Here is a 19,607-nt window from a genome sequence, read left to right as displayed (position 1 = left end):
TTCTCGTTCTCGAGCCCGATTAGGAAGTGAGTGGTACTTCCCGATTAGGCAATTTAAATGATCTATGCTTGCAAATGCCGAGACTATACCAAATGTAGTTATTAGTTATACGAAACTGTTTTGGCTCTCCATGCTAGAATGCCAAATCCAGCAACTAGGGGGGAGTGTTTGAGAACCAGCAGGAGAAAATTAAGGGACATTGCATCTATAAATGCTGGGGTCCCCCCCCTGACTGGTAATCAAAATTTGCATCCTATTTCCAGTCCTTCGTTACTCACCAAACCATGAAAGTTTCCATCTTGGCCACAACAGTCTTGTCTGCTAGCATAGTGTCTGCAGCTGCCACCCCAAAAATCGTGGCCACTCCATCCTCGGAAGAGTACCACGTCGACCTTGCTGAAAGAGGCATAGTAGACTCCCTCATTTCTGGAGTGGTCGCTGAAATTCCAACCATCATAGGAAGCATTGACTTCGAGGGCATCGCTGGCTTTGCCAACAGATTGTTGACTGAAGATGACAACGTCAAGTACTTGGATAACGTCTTGGTTGGTTTAAAGAACACCAACTTGCTTCCACAAGCCGCAGTCTTCATCGTATCCCACGACTACACTAGACAAATTGCTGGCACCGTATTGAACGAAGGGTTGGCCATTGCTGGTAAAGTCAACTCCACCAACCTTTTCGTTGCCTTGGACAAGTCTGGCTTGGCTTATGGCTTGGTCGCATCCACCTTGGAAGACCCTAACCTTTTCCCATTCACTTTGAACGTGGTCAAGAAATTAATTGCTTCAGGGGCTATTAATTTCGGTTCTATCCTTGATGCTGCCAAGGGAATTCTCTTTAGCAAGAGAGATATTTTGGAGATGGCCCCAAAGAATGACTTCGCTGCCAAGTTTGAAAAGAGAGACAACATCGAAGACTTGTTGACCACCGTCTTCTCTTCGGTTGAAAGATCTAAATTGGTCGAAGAAACCGTTTCTCAATTGCTTGCCGACCCACAATTCGAAGATGCTGCTGCCGTCATCCTCGAGGGAGTTTTCAGCAACTTGAGTGCTACCATTTCCGGTCTTGATTTCGCAGCCTTGCAACCACTCTTGACCTCCCTCATCCAATCTGGCTTGTTGGAAGACGTCATTTCTCAAGCCTTGCACGACCAACAGCTCTTGAGCGCCGTTATTTCCAACATTGGCCACTTGTTGGCCGGCGGACAAATCTCTGCTAGAGATTTAGTTTCTGATGAAGTCGCTGCTTCTTACGGTATTTACACCAGAGATGTCGCCAACACCACCAACGCCACCACCCCAGTCGTTTTGGAGAACGGTGCTGCTTCCTTTGGTGCCTCTACCCTTTTGGGTGCCTCTGCCTTTGCCGCAGCTTTGCTTATCTAATGTTAGAATGCAACCATATACCTCTTTATTTCTGCCTCCCTATTAATATATACTTTTGACGAGAAAATAGACATTATAAAATGTGTGATAAATTTATAACCCACTGTAAGCATAAATTCGCTGTAAAATTGGGAGTGAATAGTAAATTAATCAGACCATATTCAATTGAATGATTAAGACGATTTTCAGTTTTAGGTAGCTTCCAGGAAAAAACCATACTAAATCCTCACAGGATACCAGTGTTCCTATATTTCATATATGTGTTGTGCAAGGCAAGTGATTGAGCAAGATAGTTTATATTTATGCGGAATATTATTGTAATGCATTATGACAGTATGTGATACTTTTCACGGCCTTATAGCTCATCCTCGAGGTTATTTAATTCGATATTACTATTTCTTCGGAGTAGTGACTGCCTACAATATATCCCTGGGCTACTGACGGAATGATTACGAACAGCTTAAAGGACAAAAATCACCCAGAACAAGTTATTGCTTAATAGGATTAGTACTACCTGAAGAGCTACACCTCATTATGGATTTAGGAACTCACTCCCGAACACTACGGCTCGGTCCGGTATAACTCCTGGGAGCGCATCGGAGCTCCACGGGGCTCCGCTTTTACGGGCAATTAACTCGGATCTCATATCTTGCAATCGGGTTATATCAGAAATCATGGGATACTTGTAGAAAAGAGCTGAAAACGCTCAAATGCCTTATTAGAAATGTTCCAGTAAGACGATCAAAATCCTGACATAGAAACTGATATTTCACGCTTGGTGGCGGTGGGGTTGTTGCTGAGCCAAATGACCGGAATTCAATTTATGACTCCGAGGTCACGTGCCCGCATACCCATCGCGGTTTCAGACTCCCACTTGAAATCCTTCCCCACGAACTGTCCTCTTTCGTACTCTCTCCGTATCAAGATGGCACCATTCAACCTCGAAATGACTGACGAAAAGCTCCTCAATTCTGCTATTGACGACTCCACCGATTTTGAAGCCGATGGAGAGTACGAGGCTCATCACTTCAATCAGGACAGTGACGACGAATTGTTATCCAAGTCTTACAACTCGACCCATTACTCTACCACAGAGGATAGATTCATCAAAGACCAGGATTTAAAGGTTAAGGCGTTTGAAGCGCTTCATAACTCCCTGGATCTCGGTTTGAAGAGCAATGTCTCCAGCCCTTCTCAACTCCGTAGAAGGTCTTCCATCATTGATTTGCCCAACCACAACCTTACCAATGGTTTGCACTACCATCCCAACCCATCTCATGCTGCCCACAATAACAACCATACCCAAAACAGCACTGCTAGTGCCAATGCCTTACCAGAAGAGTATCCTTCTGAAGAGTTGATCGAGTTATTCCAAAACGTCAAGACCTGTATTGAGCTTAGACACAAGTACTTGGATTTGTCGTTGCAATCCAAAGAATGTGACAATCCCAAAAATAAGGACGGCTGGGTGATTTACCCCCCACCACCAAAGCCAACTTACAAGTCCAAGAACAGATTTAATCAGATCCCCAGTGTGATCAGCGAAAATGAAGAAGAATTTAACTTCTCAAACTGCGAAGTTCCTTCAGCAGCAGAAGGATTCACCTGGAGTTTGAACGACGACCACTTGTATCAAGTTTTGGACAAAGATGGAAAATCAATTGTAGAGGTTCCAACCTTGAAGGATTATTTCACCGATCTTAATTTGATCACTAAAATCTCTTCTGATGGCCCTTCCAAATCATTTGCTTTTAAGAGATTGCAATATTTAGAAGCCAAGTGGAACTTGTACTACTTGTTGAACGAGTTTGAGGAAACCAAACAGTCAAAGAAGAATCCACACAGGGACTTCTACAATGTGCGTAAAGTGGATACTCACATCCATCACTCAGCTTGTATGAATCAAAAGCACTTGTTGAGATTCATCAAGTACAAGTTGAAAACTCAACCAGATGAACAGGTAATTTTCAGAGATGGCAAGATTTTAACTTTGAAACAGGTCTTTGAATCCTTGAAATTAACTGCTTATGATTTGTCTATTGATACTTTGGATATGCATGCGCATACCGATACATTCCATAGATTTGACAAGTTCAACTTGAAGTATAATCCTATTGGCGAGTCAAGATTGAGAGAAATATTCTTGAAGACAGACAATTTTATCAACGGAAGGTACTTGGCAGAGTTAACCAAGCAGGTTTTTGAAGATCTTGAGAGTTCAAAGTACCAGATGACAGAACTAAGAATATCCATTTATGGTAGATCTATCAGTGAATGGGACAATTTATCGGCCTGGATTGTGGACAACAAGTTATTTAGTCATAATGTCAGATGGTTGATCCAAGTTCCAAGATTGTACGACTTGTACAAGAGAAATGGCAACGTGGAAACCTTCCAGGATATCTTGAGAAACTTGTTTCAACCATTATACGAGGTTTCTCTCGATCCAAAATCGCATCCAAAGTTGCACATTTTCTTGCAAAGAGTTATTGGTTTTGACTCTGTGGATGACGAGTCCAAGAGCGAAAAATCTTCACAATCAAAGAGATTCCCCCCTGCTCACCAATGGGACATTCCAACCAATCCTCCATATTCTTACTGGTTATACTATTTGTTTGCCAACTTGACCCCATTGAATAAAATTAGACAAAAATTGGGCTACAATACTTTTGTGCTCAGACCACATTGTGGTGAGGCTGGAGACCCAGAGCATTTGATCAGTGCTTTCTTGACCTCGCATTCCATTTCTCATGGTATTTTGTTGAGAAAAATACCATTCATTCAGTACTTGTACTACTTGGATCAAATTGGTCTTGCCATGTCACCACTTTCCAATAATGCTTTGTTCTTGACATATGATAAGAATCCTTTCCACAATTTCTTCCAGAAAGGTTTGAACGTCTCGCTTTCTACTGATGATCCTTTACAATTTTCTTACACCAAAGAACCATTGATTGAGGAGTACTCTGTGGCTGCCCAAATATACAAATTGTCCAGCGTCGATATGTGTGAGTTGGCATCTAACTCTGTCAGGCAGTCAGGATGGGAAACTTCCATTAAGAAACACTGGTTGGGAAAGAACTTCGGCTTAGGAGGTGTTGCAGGCAATGATATTGAAAAGACCAACGTCCCTACTATTAGAGTTGGTTATAGAGAGGAGACCTTGAAGAGTGAGCACGAGTTGATCGAGTACTACACCAAGCTTGGCACCGCAAAGAAGTAAATGGGGGAGGTATATAATTTGTAGTAGATATTTGATAGGCAAATTTTACCCGATTATCTCAACCATTGTCATAAACGATTACGAATACATAACACGACATAAATACCTACGGCACCCATGGTGTAAGTTAGCCCTAAACTAGAGAAATACATTCCAAGTGTTTTAATTTAATTCGAAAATGTATTTTGGAATAGTTTTTATGAGGCTATGATTGTATAATTACTAGCCTGGTGCATCTTATATTGAGCTGGAAATTAGTAACCACAAGATAGTAACATCTTTGTATTGAGGGTGAGAAGAGTGGTTCCCCAATGTATTTGACAAGTCTTATTCGAGCAGTGATCTTGTGTGACCGCACTATTAATTCTAACTTCTAGTCATGGAGGAACCAAGTTCTTGGGCGTGGGTCAAGTTTGACCAGCTAGGCTAGCATTGAATAATCGAGCTTCCTTATGAATACATCCACTTTAAATCCCAAACTGCAATACTTACAGTACTATTGCTTCGAGTGTTAATTGTAATTGGGTTGTAGCATCATCATAGCTTCACCCTTTTATGCGCATTTTGGTATGCGCATAGAAGTCCACGGTGGATAACAGTCCATATATTAGAGGACAATTACCATGTTGTCGATCTACAGTAATGACGAAACAAAGTACAGTCAAGTTAAAAACACCCAGAACAGACCCAGTGGAATTGCCCGCGGTGTTGACGATTGCTGGCTCAGATAGTTCAGGAGGAGCAGGAATCGAGGCTGATCTCAAGACACTCTCTGCCCACAATGTGTATGGGTTGACTTGTATAGCAGCATTGACAGCTCAAAACACCCAGAAAGTCAAGACGTTCGAGAAGACTTCAGAAGAGCTTGTTGCTGCCATTTTGGAGATGAACTTCAACGATTTTCTCTATGGATACGAAGAAGGAAAGGCACCTTTAAAGGTGATCAAGACAGGAATGTTGACAGAAGAAGCAATCAGAGTTTTGAGTGGTTACACCAATGATTTAAACAAATACGACGTGAAGGTTGTCATCGACCCTGTGATGATTAGTACTTCCGGATCGCAACTATTTGATGACAGAGGATTGAAATTGTGCATGGATAGCTTGATAGGAAAATCGTACCTTGTCACTCCCAACTTTGGCGAAGCACATGCCTTGTATGAAATCGCCAATGGTCGAAAATACGACTTGGACATCAAGTCGAAGGAGGATTTAATCAATTTTGTCAAAGATGTGCAGAGGAGTCTCGGATGCGCCAACCTCTTGGTCAAAGGGGGGCATCTTCCTTGGGACTTGGAATCAGATAGCCCAGCCCAGGGTATCACGTCTTCCACAATTATCTTTGACATTCTATACCGTTCGAAAGAAGACTCAATCACAATATTCCAATCAGCCTTTATTGACTCCCAAGACTCACATGGAACTGGCTGCACTTTATCTTCAGCGATAGCCGCAAATTTGGCCAACGGAAAATCCTTGGACCAGTCTGTTCCACTAGCAATTGATTTTATCCATAGAGGAATGACAAGTTTGAAGAGAAAGTTGGGTTTTGGGAATGGGCCCTTGAACCACAACGTCAAACCAGAGCAGCATATCGACTCAATCATCGATTTTCAATTGGAATCTTCCTTCCCAAAAAATACCAACGCATTGGACTTCTTGAAAAATCATCCCAAGGTAGCTGCAAATTGGAAAAAATATACCGAACACCCATTTGTTAAACTTTTGGCGGAGAACAAGTTGCCCTTCGAGAAGTTTCTCTATTTCTTGAAGCAGGACTATTACTACCTTATTAACTACGCGCAAATACATGGTTTGGCGGCCTCTGCAGCACCAACATACAAGCAAACACATTCGGAAGCCTTGATAATTGGAAACATCGTGGAAGAGATAGAAAGGCACAAGATCAAGTTGTGTAACAAGTATAATATTGACTACGAGAGGGACATTGATCTTGATATCGAGCTCAGTCCAGGCAAGGCATGTACTGAGTATTGCGATTTTCTTCTCAAAACCGGCAAGGAGGAGGACTACTTTGGTATCAAGATCGCTCTAGCCCCATGTCTTTTTGGATACTTTGAGGCAGGCCAATATGGCAGTAGGATCAGGACTGGTGCCACCAACAATGCCGAGGTGACACCAGAACAATCTGAGGTGTACCAATCGTGGCTCAATGATTATACCTCAGATTGGTATTCCAATGCATACAATGAAGGAAATGATGCATTACAGGAGCTCTTCAACACCATTCCTTTGACTCAGGAAAGGTTGGATCAGTTTGCTGAGGTGTTCAACAAGGTCACTTGCTTGGAGGTGGCATTCTGGGACGAATGTATGCCCGAAGGAGAATGGACCGAGTCGTAGTGAGGGGGAGCTGTTCGCAAAGTGTATGAAAAGGTCTCAGGAGATGATGGCATAGTTAAATGACTCTTGCTGCAAATTTGTCAGATACGATATAGTTATGTATTACTTATAAATGCATTGTACTGGATTGTCAGGGAAATACTAGTGGTAAAAATTGATTTCTGAACGATGCAAAATGGATAGAGACAGCATTGCCAAAGTATCTATGTAAATCTAGGATAGATCCACTATGAATAATTAAGGTCCCAATCATTCACATTACACTGGTCATAGAAAGTAGCACTTCTCGATGCTTTGATTTTTCCATATTGTATAATCGCAGGTTCATCATCTACTATTATTTGGAACATGTTAAGGAGGTACTCCAACAAATCCACCAATTGAAGTACTTTGATCATTTTCGCTTATACCGTTTCTTCTTCGTATATTCCGTTCTTCTATATATTTCAATAAGTAGAAAAGTTACTGTTTCTTGATATAAGTTTGTACAGTACCTAAAAGTACTGAAATACCATTAATGGTTTTTCATTCTATTAATTCTTGCCTGAATAACGAAACACCAAATACCACCTAAGAAACAGCTCCACCATCAAGGATACTTGAAACCGTCCCGTAGAGAACGTTCTCAGCCAGTCTCGTTGGCATCAGCTTTCGCAGCCGCCAGTGGGGAAAGTGCAGGTTACCCCAGCGACAACCCTCGCACTCTTGCAGGTTGGCGTCGACTCCCGTGCCTCCCTTTAACTGACAATCTCCAACTCTCAAGTACCCCCACATGTACAATCAGTATCAACAACAGCAACCTCTGCAGGGGTTCAATCCCCAGCAGACGGGCTTTGGTGGCGGCTACCCTAACCAGCAACAGCAATATGGGCAGCAGCCACAGGCTGGTGGATTCTTCCAGCAGCCTCAACTCCAAGGCCAAGCCACTGGATTCTATCAGTCCCCACAGCAAACCAACTTCTACTCGAACCAAGGATACCAGGCCCAGGCCCAGACACAGGCAACTGGATTTGGACAGCCTCCTCAATTGCAGCCCCAGCAAACGGGCTACATCCAGACCCAGCCCACTGGGTTTGGCCTGGTTGGAGTGCCAACCGTGATTGAGAACAGCGAACTAAAGATTCCCACCATCCGGTTGTCGTTTATCTCAGTAGACGAGCAAAAGAAGTACGAGCACTTGTTTAGAACCGCAGTTCCCAAGGGCGAACAGGCAATTGGTGGCGATTCTGCCAGTACCATTTTGTTGAGATCTGGATTGCCTCCGGTGACTTTGGCCGAGATCTGGGGCTTGTCTGACACCAACAAGACTGGGTCGTTGTTATTCCCCGAGTTTGCCTTGAGTTTGCACTTGTGCAGCATGGCAAAGAAGGGCGAGGCCCTTCCCTCCATTCTTCCTGAAAGGTGGCAAAACGAGGTCAAAAGTTTCGTGGACGCAATTAACTTCACCGTTCCTGAAGACCCAAACAAAATCTTGGCCAACACCCCATTCGCTCCCAAAAACACAGAAAATGACTGGTTGCAGCCTCAAGGAACTGGGTACTATGCCCCTCCTACCACTTCCTTTCAACCTCAACAGACTGGTTTTGGTGGCCCTGCATTGTCCAACCAAGGAACCTCGTTTCAATTGCTGCAACAGCGCACTGGCGGTGGGTCGTTGGTCCCATTGCAACCGCAACAAACTGCTGGTTTGATCCCAGCTCAAAAAACTGGTCCATTGCAGCCTCAATCTACTGGCTTCCAATCTCAACCATTGCAGGCCCAAGGAACTGGATACCAGCCCCAATTGGCCGCTCAAAGAACCGGAAACCAGCTTCAAGCCCAAACAACTGGTCACCAGAACCAAGGCTCTTTCCAACCTCCAGTTACCAGCTTTCAACCCCAGCAAACCGGTTTCCAACCTCAGCAAACTGGGTTTCAACCACAGCAAACTGGGTTCCAGCCACAACAGACTGGGTTTCAACCTCAACCTACAGGTTTGCTTCAATCGCAACCAACAGGAAAACCCGGAGAATGGGGATTTGTTCACACTCCAACAGGTGGAATCCCTGGCTTGAATGCTATGCAGCAACATTTCTTGCCTAATGCTCAACTACCAACCAACAACTTGCAAAATGTTATGGGTGGATCTTTGAAGTCTAATGTTACGTGGGCCATCACTAAGCAAGAAAAGCAAATTTACGATGGTATCTTCGGTGCTTGGGATACTACCAAGAGAGGATACGTAGACGGCGATGTTGCATTGAATATTTTTGGTAAGTCTGGTTTAAGTAGACCAGACTTAGAATCTATCTGGAATTTGGCAGATACAAGCGATAGAGGTAAGTTGAACAAAGATGAATTTGCAGTTGCCATGCATCTTGTTTACAGAAGATTAAATGGATTAGAATTGCCACTTAGATTGCCCCCAGAATTGATCCCTCCATCGAACAAGTACTTGCAAGATTCGATGGATTCGTTGAAAAACTCCCTTAGAGGTGGCTCTAACGGCTCTAAAGGCAGCGTCAGCAACAAGTCAGCAACCAAGCCTGATGGTAAGAGATTCAAAAATGATGATGAAAACTTTGGCTATGTTTCTGGAGCTCGTCATAGAAGAAAGAGCGAGGTGGCGGATGAGAATGCGGATGACAACAGAGCTATTTCCTCAGCTGATCCAAATTTGAGTATTGATCAATTAAAGAGATTGATCCGTCAAAAGAAAATTTTGTTGGATGCTCTGGATGCAGAGGATCAGGATTTGGCCCTCTCCAAGAAGAGATCTGATTTGAAGCATAGTGAAGATGTGCAATACTTGAAGCAAAAGATTCAGGATGTTCAAAACAAATTGAACCAATCTGGATTATCCTCTGGATCATTTGATGAAAGAAAGCAATTACTTGACAAGTTCAACCATCTCACTCGTGATAGAGTCCCCTCATTGATTTCTAGAATTCATACTGTCAACCAAGACATTGGGAAGAGTAAGGTTGAATTGTTCAAGGTCAAGCTTCTTAAGGAAAATCCTAACTGGAAACCAAATGATGCTGATTCTGAAATTGTTGGCACTGGTCCAAATGGCACAATCACTGATCTTGACAGAAGAAAGTGGGAATCCAAGCAAAAATTGAAGCAGCGTATGGCAGCATTGACAGGTAGATCATCTAGCTCTGGTACAAACTCTGATTTGGACTTTAAATTGAAGCAAGAGTCCGATAATGCCCAAAAGGAAAGTCAAAATCAATCACAAGCTATTAATGATATTGAAACTAGTATCAAGGAATTAGAAGATGGGGTTGTAACTAACCTCCAATCTACCAACAGAGAAGAGGTTGGAGATGACAAGTGGGAGAAAGGAAATGGTGTAACTGAAGAAGTTGGACAATTCATTCAAGAATTGAAGAGATTTGCTGCTAACAATTCTCATGCCACCTCCAATGCTGCTCAGGTTGCTCCTCAAGCCCAACCATCTGTCTCGCGGACAAACTCAAGCTCTCAAGCTCCTGCTTCAAGCATTGAAACTCAATCTGAGAGATACAAGACTCCAGAAGAAAGAACTGCTTACATTAAGGCCCAAGCACAAAAGAGAATGAATGAGAGATTAGCAAAATTAGGTATTTCTAGATCTAGAACTGGTTCTGAGGCATCAGAACAAAAGCCAGCCCCAGCACCTACGCCACAGGAACCTATCAAGTCTGTCCAACCCGTCCAACCCGTCCAGCCTGCCCAGCCTGCCCAACCTGTCGAGCCTGTTCAGTCAGAACCAGTTAAACTGCAACAGCAGCCCGAAAAAGCTGATGAAGACTCATCTTCTGAAGATGACGATGAAGAATATGCAGCTTTGATGAAGCAAAAGCAAGAAATTGAAGCCCGTGAACGCGAGCGTAAGTTGAAGAAGCAAAAGCAGAAAGAAGAAAGGTTAGCCAGGCTCAAGAAAGAAATGGAGGATTTGAAAAACAAACCAAATGATGACTCCGAGGATGACGAACCAGTTGCTAGTGTTCCAACTTATGGACCTAGCTCTGTGAAGAAGGAGGCAGCTCCAATCGCTCCATCAGTTAGCTCACCAGCTGTATCATCTCCAGCAGTCCCAGTTTCTACCCCTGCGAAGGAAGTTACTCCAGCGCAGCCTGCAAGTGTTGAGTCGAAACCCCATGATAGTAATCCTTTTGCCAAAATGGGTCAACAGCAACCATCGTCAACTGCCGTCCCTCGTGCCAACACTAACCCATTCTTCAAGTCAACACCTAAGGACTCGGGTATTGATGCTAAGAAGGCAGCAGCGCAGCGTGCCTCTCAAAGAGGATTGGCTGATGACAACGATTGGAGTGATGCAGAAGAGAACAACTCCAGCGATGAAGATGAACCAAACAGAGCCGGCGCTGCTCAATTAGCTAGTCTTTTGTTTGGTGGAATGCCACAACCACCATCTAAAACTCCTACCTTGGAGAAGCAGGATCCAATTCAGGCTTCGCCTTCTCAAAGGACCTTAGCTCAAGATGCTCGCGAACCATCTACCGATGCTGAATCCTTCAAATCTGCTAACAACACCCCACCACCAGTGGCACCTCCTGTTGAGGCACCTCCTGTTGAGGCACCTCCTGCACCAGAAGCACCACCTGCACCAGAAGTACCAGCTGCTGCACCCCCTCCACCTCCACCACCCGCAATCGAGCCAACTCTGGAGGGCTTCTCATTTCCACCACCACCACCTCCTCCTGCTCCTCCAATTCCTTCCCAGGGTGTTCCAGATGCACCACCACCTCCCCCACCAGTACCAAGCAATGTTCCACCACCACCACCACCTTTGCCACCTCAGGGTGTTCCTGGTGGTCCACCACCACCTCCACCACCTCCACCAGTATCATCTGGCGCACCACCTTCTGGCGGGGCTCCCGATATTGGAGCTTTATTGGGGCAAATCACTGGTGGTAAATCATTGAGAAAAGTTGATGATAGCGAGAAGCGTGTTGCTGACGGTGCAGTCGTGGGAAGAGTTTTATAACTTCTATAGACTTAAAATTACATGATTTCTTGTTTTAGCTACTATTCATTACTATTGCAAAATTTATAACTGGCATCCTATTTAGTACTACCGTTATATTTCTATTCCATATACCATCCATTAAACTATGTACAAAAACTCCTTCGTATTTACAAAATCTTCATTCACTTGACTTCCTCATGATTGGGAGCAACATAAATTTGATTGTTCTTAACAACAATGTTTACCGTCTCTGTTTCCTTGATTTGTCCCTTGATCAACAACATTGCCAAAGGATTCAAGATCTTCTTTTGTAATACCCTGTTTAAGGGTCTGGCACCGTAAATTGGATCGTAACCCAAATCGCAAATCAAGTTCTTAGCATCATTTGTCAAATTTAAAGTGATTCTCTTGTCCTTTAACCTGTCACCTATTTCGGATAAACGAATTTCTAAGATGCTCTTCAAGGATTCTTTGGATAATCTGTTGAAGATCAAGACTTCGTCAAGACGATTGAGAAATTCTGGAGGATAATAGTGTTTTAAAACTTCAACCACTTCCTTCTTGGTACTCTCATTAATGTGTCCATCGTCATGGGCATCTTTGTCTGCCAATAAGATTTCTTGTCCAATGTTCGAAGTCATAACAATAATAGTATTTCTGAAATCAATATGCTTACCATGCGAATCGGTCAAGGAGCCTTCGTCAAGCACTTGTAGTAACAATTTGGATATATCACTGTGTGCCTTTTCAAATTCATCAAATAATACAACTGAATAAGGCTTACGTCTGATGGCCTCAGTTAATTCACCACTTTCATCGTATCCAACATATCCTGGAGGAGAGCCTATCAATCTTGACAAACTGTGCTTCTCTTGGAATTCAGACATGTCAAATCTGATCACTGCTCCCTGGTCGTTGAATAAAAACTCAGCCAAAGACTTTGTCAATTCTGTCTTACCAGTACCAGTAGGACCCAAGAACATGAATGAAGCAATTGGTCTATGATCACTCGTCAAGCCTGCTCTCTGTAATCTTACCGCATCAGCAATGGAATGGATGGCCTCGTCTTGTCCAACAACTTTTTTCCTCAAAGTACTTTCCATGTCCAACAATTTATCAATTTCATTCTTCATAAGATTAGAAACTGGGATACTTGTCATCTTGGAAATCACATTGGCAATATCATCCGAGGTTACAGAATCATGTAACAAGTTGGTAGCCACTGACTCTATCTCTGTCATTTCCTTCAACTTCAATTCAAGATGTGGAATGGTCGAGTACTGTAACTCAGAAGCCAACCCGTAGTTTCCTTCTCGTTGATGTTGTTCCAAATCAAATCTTGCCTGTTCCAATTCAGCTTTGGCTTGCTTAATATTGTCAATCAGTTGCTTCTCGGACTCCCACTGCTCTGTAAATTCCTCCAACTCTGCTTTAATCACTTTTAGCTCATCTTCCAACTTGTTCCTGCGATCAACAGACAATTGGTCCTCTTCCTTTCTTAAGGACTCAAGTTCAATCTCGATCGTCATAATTTGACGGTCCAATTGAGCGATAGCATCTGGTTTGGATTCGTGTTGTAATCGTAAAGTTGAACAGGCCTCATCAACTAAATCAATGGCTTTGTCCGGTAAGTGACGGTCTCTGATGTAACGGTTTGAGTAAAGTGCAGCACTCACCAAGGCACCATCAGCGATCCGCACACCATGATGTACCTCGTATTTTTCTTTAAGTCCACGTAAGATAGATATGGTATCTTGGACAGTTGGTTCGTTAACTTGAACGGGGGAGAATCTTCTAGCCAACGCAGCGTCTTTCTCAACGTACTTACGATATTCATCGATAGTAGTTGCACCACAGAGGGAAAGTTTTCCTCTAGCTAGAGCTGGTTTCAACATATTAGATGCGTCTATCGAGCCTTCAGCCTTCCCTAAGCCCATCAAAATGTGCAATTCATCAATGAACAAAATAACCTTACCTTCTTTTTCTTCCACTTCCTGCAAAATTTGTTTCAATTTTTCTTCAAAGTCACCTCTAAATTTGGCTCCCGATATGATTGCGGCCAAATCAAGGGTGATTATTTCCTTATCCTTCATGGAATCAGGAACTTCGCCTCTCAAAATTCGCTGGGCTAAACCTTCCATGATGGCAGTCTTTCCGGTACCTGCATTACCGATCAAAACAGGGTTGTTTTTGGTTCTTCTCGATAAGATTTGAATGGTCCGGCGTATCTCTTCATCTCTCCCGATAACAGGATCTAGTTTACCGTCCTTCGCCAAATCAGTCAAACTAGAACCATACTTCTCTAAAGCAGGACGGTTGTCGTCTTTGTTCATTTGCATTTGAAGGTTCTTTGGAATGCTAGAGTGGAACGATCTAATCGAACCTTTTGCTGGAATCCCAAGCTGGACTATATTGCTTGAGTTTAAATGCCTTGCAACATGTATAGGTCCTGGAGATTGCCATGGTTGTAAAAGAGAGCTTTTGATTCGGGAGGAGCTCAACGCTGCTCTTGCTTCAATGGTTCTGGTAAGAGTCCTTGTAGGGATTTTCCGTAACATCGTGTGCTTATGCGAGGATAATCATCCAAAGTGGGCAATATATATGAATAAAGGCACCTGAGGTCACAGGTTCCAGTTGATTCTAGAATCTTCTCCCATATGCAGGAGTATGATAAGGTGCAATTGGCAAAAGTAACATTTGGCGAGAAAAAGAACAGACAAGGGCTGAAAAAGCCGTACGTTCGATCGAGTGGTGTGCAGTCGTGTGGTGTCTGCGGCATGTGCTTCTACAGTCGTTAGTCCTTGCTAGGCTCCGCTAGCCAATTTTATTAATCTATCCTAATTTTTCCGTGAAGGCCAGTAGTCCCCAGAATTAAACCCGGGATGGGGCTCGAACGGTGGTGGCTGCTGTGACTGGTGCAGCAGATGGTCGTCGTCGTCCCAGATTTCATAGTTGTCCACTATCTCCTCGTCGTAGCTGCCAGCGCTAGGAGAAGGAGGATGGTCCATGTTAGTATCTTGGCCATCATGATTCACCATCATTTCAGGTTCTAACTCGTCGTCCTCATAGATGATTAATGCAGGTGGATGGTCACCATACTGGTTTTCGTGAACGGGAAGCAGGGTATCTGGGTCATGAATTGAAAGAGTCCTGCTCGTATGTATTTGTAGGTTGGAGCTATTCGAGTCCTCGTAGGTTTCGTCCTTCGTGCGGGTAGAACCAGAGTCATACTTGGTCACTGAGAGGGACGATTTATTGAAGAAATCCAAAAAGCCTTTTCTTTTGGATTTTTCTTTATTTTCTTGACTCAGATGAATGCTCAAAACATCGTCCATGCTGATTTTTCTGCCCAAAACCCCAACCAATTCCGATCTCTTCTCCAAGTACCAGATATTGTAAACCCACTCCCACACCGTGGTGATCAAAATGATTTCCACCAAGTATGGAAGAAGTTCCAACCAGGTTTTCACGAGCCAGTCTTCCTTGAAGGCACTGAGGGAAAGGATATTGAATGCGATACAAGCACCGATCAAGAACCAGTTGAAAAGCGCCAAAGGTAAGAGCTTTCGGGAATAGCAGATTCGCCGAGGATTCTTGATGCAAATGGTGTAGTAGAGAATGGTTCCGGCAAACCAAAAGAGAAGGCCCAATTTGAGCACAATCCGCACAATCCGCCACTCCTGGTAATCGGAGCTCACAGTCGAGCTGAAGATCGAGCTGGTGTCATTGAAAGCTATCTCGTAGTAGGTGCATATGATGAAGTAAGCCAAGATAAATGTGCCTCCAAACACCGAAGTCATCCACTTGAAGCGGTCCTTGGTGAGCCGCACCACTATCTGCAACCAGGCAACGTGTGTCAGTACCTGTGAGATGACGATGATGACTCGAAACACGTTATTGATGTAGAGCATATCGTGCAATCGCACGATATCGAGGGTGTCCATGTAGTACTCTGTTTGCGAGCCCTCGGTGATTCGTGAAAGGAGGAAGGTGGTGACCACCGCATAAAAGATGGTGGCAAGCTGGGCCAGGATGGGTTTTCGCTTGTGAGCGGGACATAGGTATAGGAGGAGTATGAGCATCCAGCATGATACACACGAGGCACAGAGGGTGAACAAGAGCGCCACGAACATGTCTCCGTTGTCCCGCTGGTTGTAGGGAGATTGGTAAATGTTGGTATCGTTTCGATGCAGCAGCACCACCAACTCGATCAACGATGAGATCAGGCAGTTGGTCACATAGTATGCTGGCAAGAAGTTGGGGTCGATTTGGGTGGTGGTGGTGGTGGTGTCGTTGAACAAGTTCATGCTCAAGGAGCCTGACGGCAACGAGTACACCGAGCAGTTGATCGGTATGGAGTGCTCTTGCAAGTACAGGAGCAGCTGATCGCCCATAGCTACCAAGTCTGACATATTTTCATCACGATATTGCTTTCTTTATATAGTGCCACTGCCCAGGCCGAGGAATTTCTTGACTATTTCTTGTCATTGTAGATAAATCTGCGACATGCGCCCTGGCCACCGTTGCGACATCGCTCTCACCCACGCGACACTGTTGATCTGTTTGGGTGAATTTTTACTGCCAACCACAACCACCATGTCCTTCCAGCCCCCGCCCCCTCCAGGCATTGGGTTCTACGGCTCAGCTTCGGCACACAGCAGCCGAGATGATCTTGCTTCGGCTGTGCAAAATCTTGGCTTGGGCAGTCCCTCCAGGTCCAAAAAGAAGAGAGCCGCCAGGGCGTTCCATACCGAGTTCAATTCCCCGGTTGCTAGCGGAACCGTGACCCCCAATCCATTGCAGGCACCTTTTGCTGGCTCCCACCAGCCGTTTTCGCCTCAGGCTCCGTTTTCTCCCCAGGCCCCCCATGCATTTCCCCAAGCTGGCTCGCTTCCACAATCGCCCCAAACATATCCCCAGGCTTCTCCCCAGCAGGCCCCGGCACTTGCCCAAGGTCTTGGTCTTACCGCTCATCCTCCTATCCCCCAGGATATGAACCGAGCTGCAAGTGGAAACCAAGAGCTTTCGTTACCCGAGTATCGTCACTACACTAACCACGAGTACGTTACTCCCGTGGACGGCCAATTCAAGTCATTTTTAACCTTCAACAACGTGATGCCTCCAGACGCCACTGCCCAGTTCCACGCGGTTGACCAGGGCACAGCCTCATCCAAGTTCATCAGATCTTCCATGTACTACGTCCCTGAAACCGAACAGTTGAGACTGGCAACCAAATTGCCGGTTTCGGTCACCATTAGACCGTTTGCACCCTTGCTCAGTACCGAGGATCCTGTTCCAGTGGTGGATATGAGACGGCTCGAGTTCCCCAGTGACGATCCCTTAGACAACGGCCCCATCAGGTGTCGCCGGTGTAGAACCTACATCAACCCATCAATGCAGTTCACCCAGTACGGGCGGTTTGTGTGCAACATCTGTCAGTTTCCAAACAATGTGGTTCCTAACGATTATGCTTCCTTGTTGGATAACCAGAGTCAAAGAGTGGACAAGTTCATTCGTCCAGAATTGCATAAAGGAGTTTATGATTTAATCGTTCCCAAAGAATATAATTTCGAAGGATCGGAATCCAATCCTAAGCCCTTGCATCATTTGTTTTTGATCGATATCAGTGAACAGAGCAGAAAGCAAAACATCCCTGTCTTGCTTGCCGATGCAATCAGAGCAAGTTTATACAACTATGATTCTGACGTGGATGCCCCAAGCCCCAAAATCTCGATAATTGCATTTGACAAGAAAATTCACTTCTTCAACTTGTCCTCAACTTTGGATAGTACCCAAATAGTGATATCTGCAGATCTCGAAGATCCATTCGTTCCATTTAGTGAGGGTCTCTTTGCCGATGCTGAAGAAAGCAGGCATGTCATCGAGGACGCCCTTAACCACATTGAATCATTATGCTCTACGAAGGGTATTGCAGACTCCGAACCAAGTTTCTCAGCAGCCTGTAGGATTGCAATGATGTGTCTTGAAACCGTTGGTGGTGGTAAGATCACTTCCGTGTTGTCTGTTTTGCCTTCATGGGGACCGGGGAGTTTGAAATATAAGGATAATAAGGCAATAGGTAGAAGCCCAGCACCAGAAGTCGAGAAAGCCATCTTCCTTCCTGATAATGAGTACTACAAGTTGTTGGCAAAAGATTTTATTTCAAAGAGTGTCGGTTTGGATGTTCATGTGGTTTCACCTACTGCAGTTGATCTCTCGAATATTGGTTGGCTTTCATCTATTAGTGGTGGTAACATCAGTAGATGGACTAACTTTGATTTTGAGAGAGACAGTAGGGCTTTTACTGCGACGTTCGTTAACTCCTTAAAAAAATCAAGGGGATATCAGGGTCAGCTTAAATTGCGTTGCTCAAATGGTTTGCAGGTCAGTCAGTATTATGGCACTTCATCTTCAGGAACGGAAACTACAGTTGGGGGTACTATTACTGATCCAATTGTGCCTATTCTTGGAGAAGATCAAACATTTACAATCTTGCTTGAGTATGATGGCAAGTTGAGTACGAAGTACGACTGTCATTTCCAAGCTGCTTTATTGTACACCGATCCTCAAGGATTGAGAAAAGTTAGAGTTATCAACTTGGTATTAGCAGTCAGTGAAAGGCTCGAAGATGTCTTCAATTTTGCGGACGAGAATGCGATAGTCACTGCTATTGCCAGAGATACCCTCTCATTCCTTGGTAAGCAGCCTTTAAATGAATTGCGTGATTCTGTGAACCAAAAGTTAGTGGACATTTTCACCCAGTATAGAGCTATGAGTGAATTGGGTCATAATAGAAACAGAACTTTGACAAACCAGTTGCTATTCCCAGACTCACTCAAGCACTTACCACTTTACATCTTGGCCCTTGTCAAAAGCAAGGCACTTCGGAACTCAACGGGTCTTTCTGCAGATGCAAGATTAGCTGACTGTTTCCAAATGCTTAATATGCCTATTGAGAGATTGGTATATCACTTATACCCAGCATTGGCAGAGCTCCATTCCATCCAAGAAGACGAAGCATTTTTTGAAGATTTCCATGGATTCATTGATTTGCCCAGGTTCAATGAATTGTCATTCAAGAAAATGGAACATGGTGTTTACATCCTTTGTGACGGATTAAACATTTTCGTTTGGGTTGATCCCGAAGCCAATATCTTGCTTCTCAAAGATTTGTTTGGAGAAGAAATAGAATCCGCCTCTCAAATTCTGCCACTCATTGACGAATTACCTGAATTACCAACTCAGATATCTGAGCAAGCTAGAAATATTATCAAGTATTTCCAGTCATTTATTGTCGGAATCCCAACAGTTGAATGCGCGGGAATTAGAATTGTTAGACCAGGCATCGATGGCTCTGTCAGTGAGTTCAAGGATGCTTTGGTGGAAGATGGGTTGCAGGGATCGGTTATATCTAGTAGTGGTTCTAGTTACCCTGAATTCTTGTCAAACTTGCATAAAGCTATTAGAGTTCAATTGGACAACGACAAATCTTCCAATAAGGTCAAAAAGTCTGTCACTGCTGCAGAACACCACCAGGAAGGATTTGCTAAAAGGTTGATTAACTTTTAGTCTCTACACAGTTCATGAGAAGTATTTTGTTTTCAGTGAAAAGCTTTTCTCGTCGAACAAAACTCTTAGTTGGTTTCTCTTCATTGGATACTTATGAACTATA

At 44.0% G+C, this 19,607-nt stretch overlaps 7 protein-coding genes across 7 annotated transcripts; 5 read left to right on the top strand and 2 right to left on the bottom strand.

Moving 5' to 3' along the window:
• Window positions 1–284: 284 nt before the first annotated feature.
• Window positions 285–1,388, top strand: PGA17 (Pga17p; the record flags this gene model as incomplete). Its single annotated transcript, XM_020208751.1, has 1 exon — window positions 285–1,388. One exon carries the CDS (start codon window positions 285–287, stop codon window positions 1,386–1,388), a length of 1,104 nt encoding a protein of 367 aa, XP_020066890.1.
• Window positions 1,389–2,334: 946 nt separating this feature from the next.
• Window positions 2,335–4,611, top strand: CANTADRAFT_44002 (AMP deaminase; the record flags this gene model as incomplete). Its single annotated transcript, XM_020209038.1, has 1 exon — window positions 2,335–4,611. The coding sequence occupies one exon, from the start codon at window positions 2,335–2,337 to the stop codon at window positions 4,609–4,611; it is 2,277 nt and encodes a 758-aa protein (XP_020066889.1).
• A 642-nt stretch (window positions 4,612–5,253) lies between these two features.
• THI20 (trifunctional hydroxymethylpyrimidine kinase/phosphomethylpyrimidine kinase/thiaminase) lies at window positions 5,254–6,975 on the top strand (the record flags this gene model as incomplete). Its single annotated transcript, XM_020208965.1, has 1 exon — window positions 5,254–6,975. One exon carries the CDS (start codon window positions 5,254–5,256, stop codon window positions 6,973–6,975), a length of 1,722 nt encoding a protein of 573 aa, XP_020066888.1.
• A 772-nt stretch (window positions 6,976–7,747) lies between these two features.
• On the top strand, window positions 7,748–11,953 carry PAN1 (Pan1p; the record flags this gene model as incomplete). Its single annotated transcript, XM_020209085.1, has 2 exons — window positions 7,748–8,836; window positions 8,924–11,953. The coding sequence occupies 2 exons, from the start codon at window positions 7,748–7,750 to the stop codon at window positions 11,951–11,953; spliced, it is 4,119 nt and encodes a 1,372-aa protein (XP_020066887.1).
• A 164-nt stretch (window positions 11,954–12,117) lies between these two features.
• Window positions 12,118–14,274, bottom strand: HSP78 (chaperone ATPase; the record flags this gene model as incomplete). Its single annotated transcript, XM_020211373.1, has 1 exon — window positions 12,118–14,274. One exon carries the CDS (start codon window positions 14,272–14,274, stop codon window positions 12,118–12,120), a length of 2,157 nt encoding a protein of 718 aa, XP_020066886.1.
• A 498-nt stretch (window positions 14,275–14,772) lies between these two features.
• On the bottom strand, window positions 14,773–16,347 carry DFG16 (Dfg16p; the record flags this gene model as incomplete). Its single annotated transcript, XM_020208750.1, has 1 exon — window positions 14,773–16,347. One exon carries the CDS (start codon window positions 16,345–16,347, stop codon window positions 14,773–14,775), a length of 1,575 nt encoding a protein of 524 aa, XP_020066885.1.
• Window positions 16,348–16,531: 184 nt separating this feature from the next.
• Window positions 16,532–19,504, top strand: CANTADRAFT_19375 (uncharacterized protein; the record flags this gene model as incomplete). Its single annotated transcript, XM_020206442.1, has 1 exon — window positions 16,532–19,504. The coding sequence occupies one exon, from the start codon at window positions 16,532–16,534 to the stop codon at window positions 19,502–19,504; it is 2,973 nt and encodes a 990-aa protein (XP_020066884.1).
• Between the last annotated feature and the right edge of the window lie 103 nt (window positions 19,505–19,607).

Source organism: Suhomyces tanzawaensis, assembly GCF_001661415.1.
Source record: "Suhomyces tanzawaensis NRRL Y-17324 unplaced genomic scaffold CANTAscaffold_1, whole genome shotgun sequence".
NCBI lineage: Eukaryota > Fungi > Ascomycota > Pichiomycetes > Serinales > Debaryomycetaceae > Suhomyces > Suhomyces tanzawaensis.
Note: the sequence above shows the minus strand (reverse complement) of the source record. Positions and strands in the feature narration are given on the sequence as shown.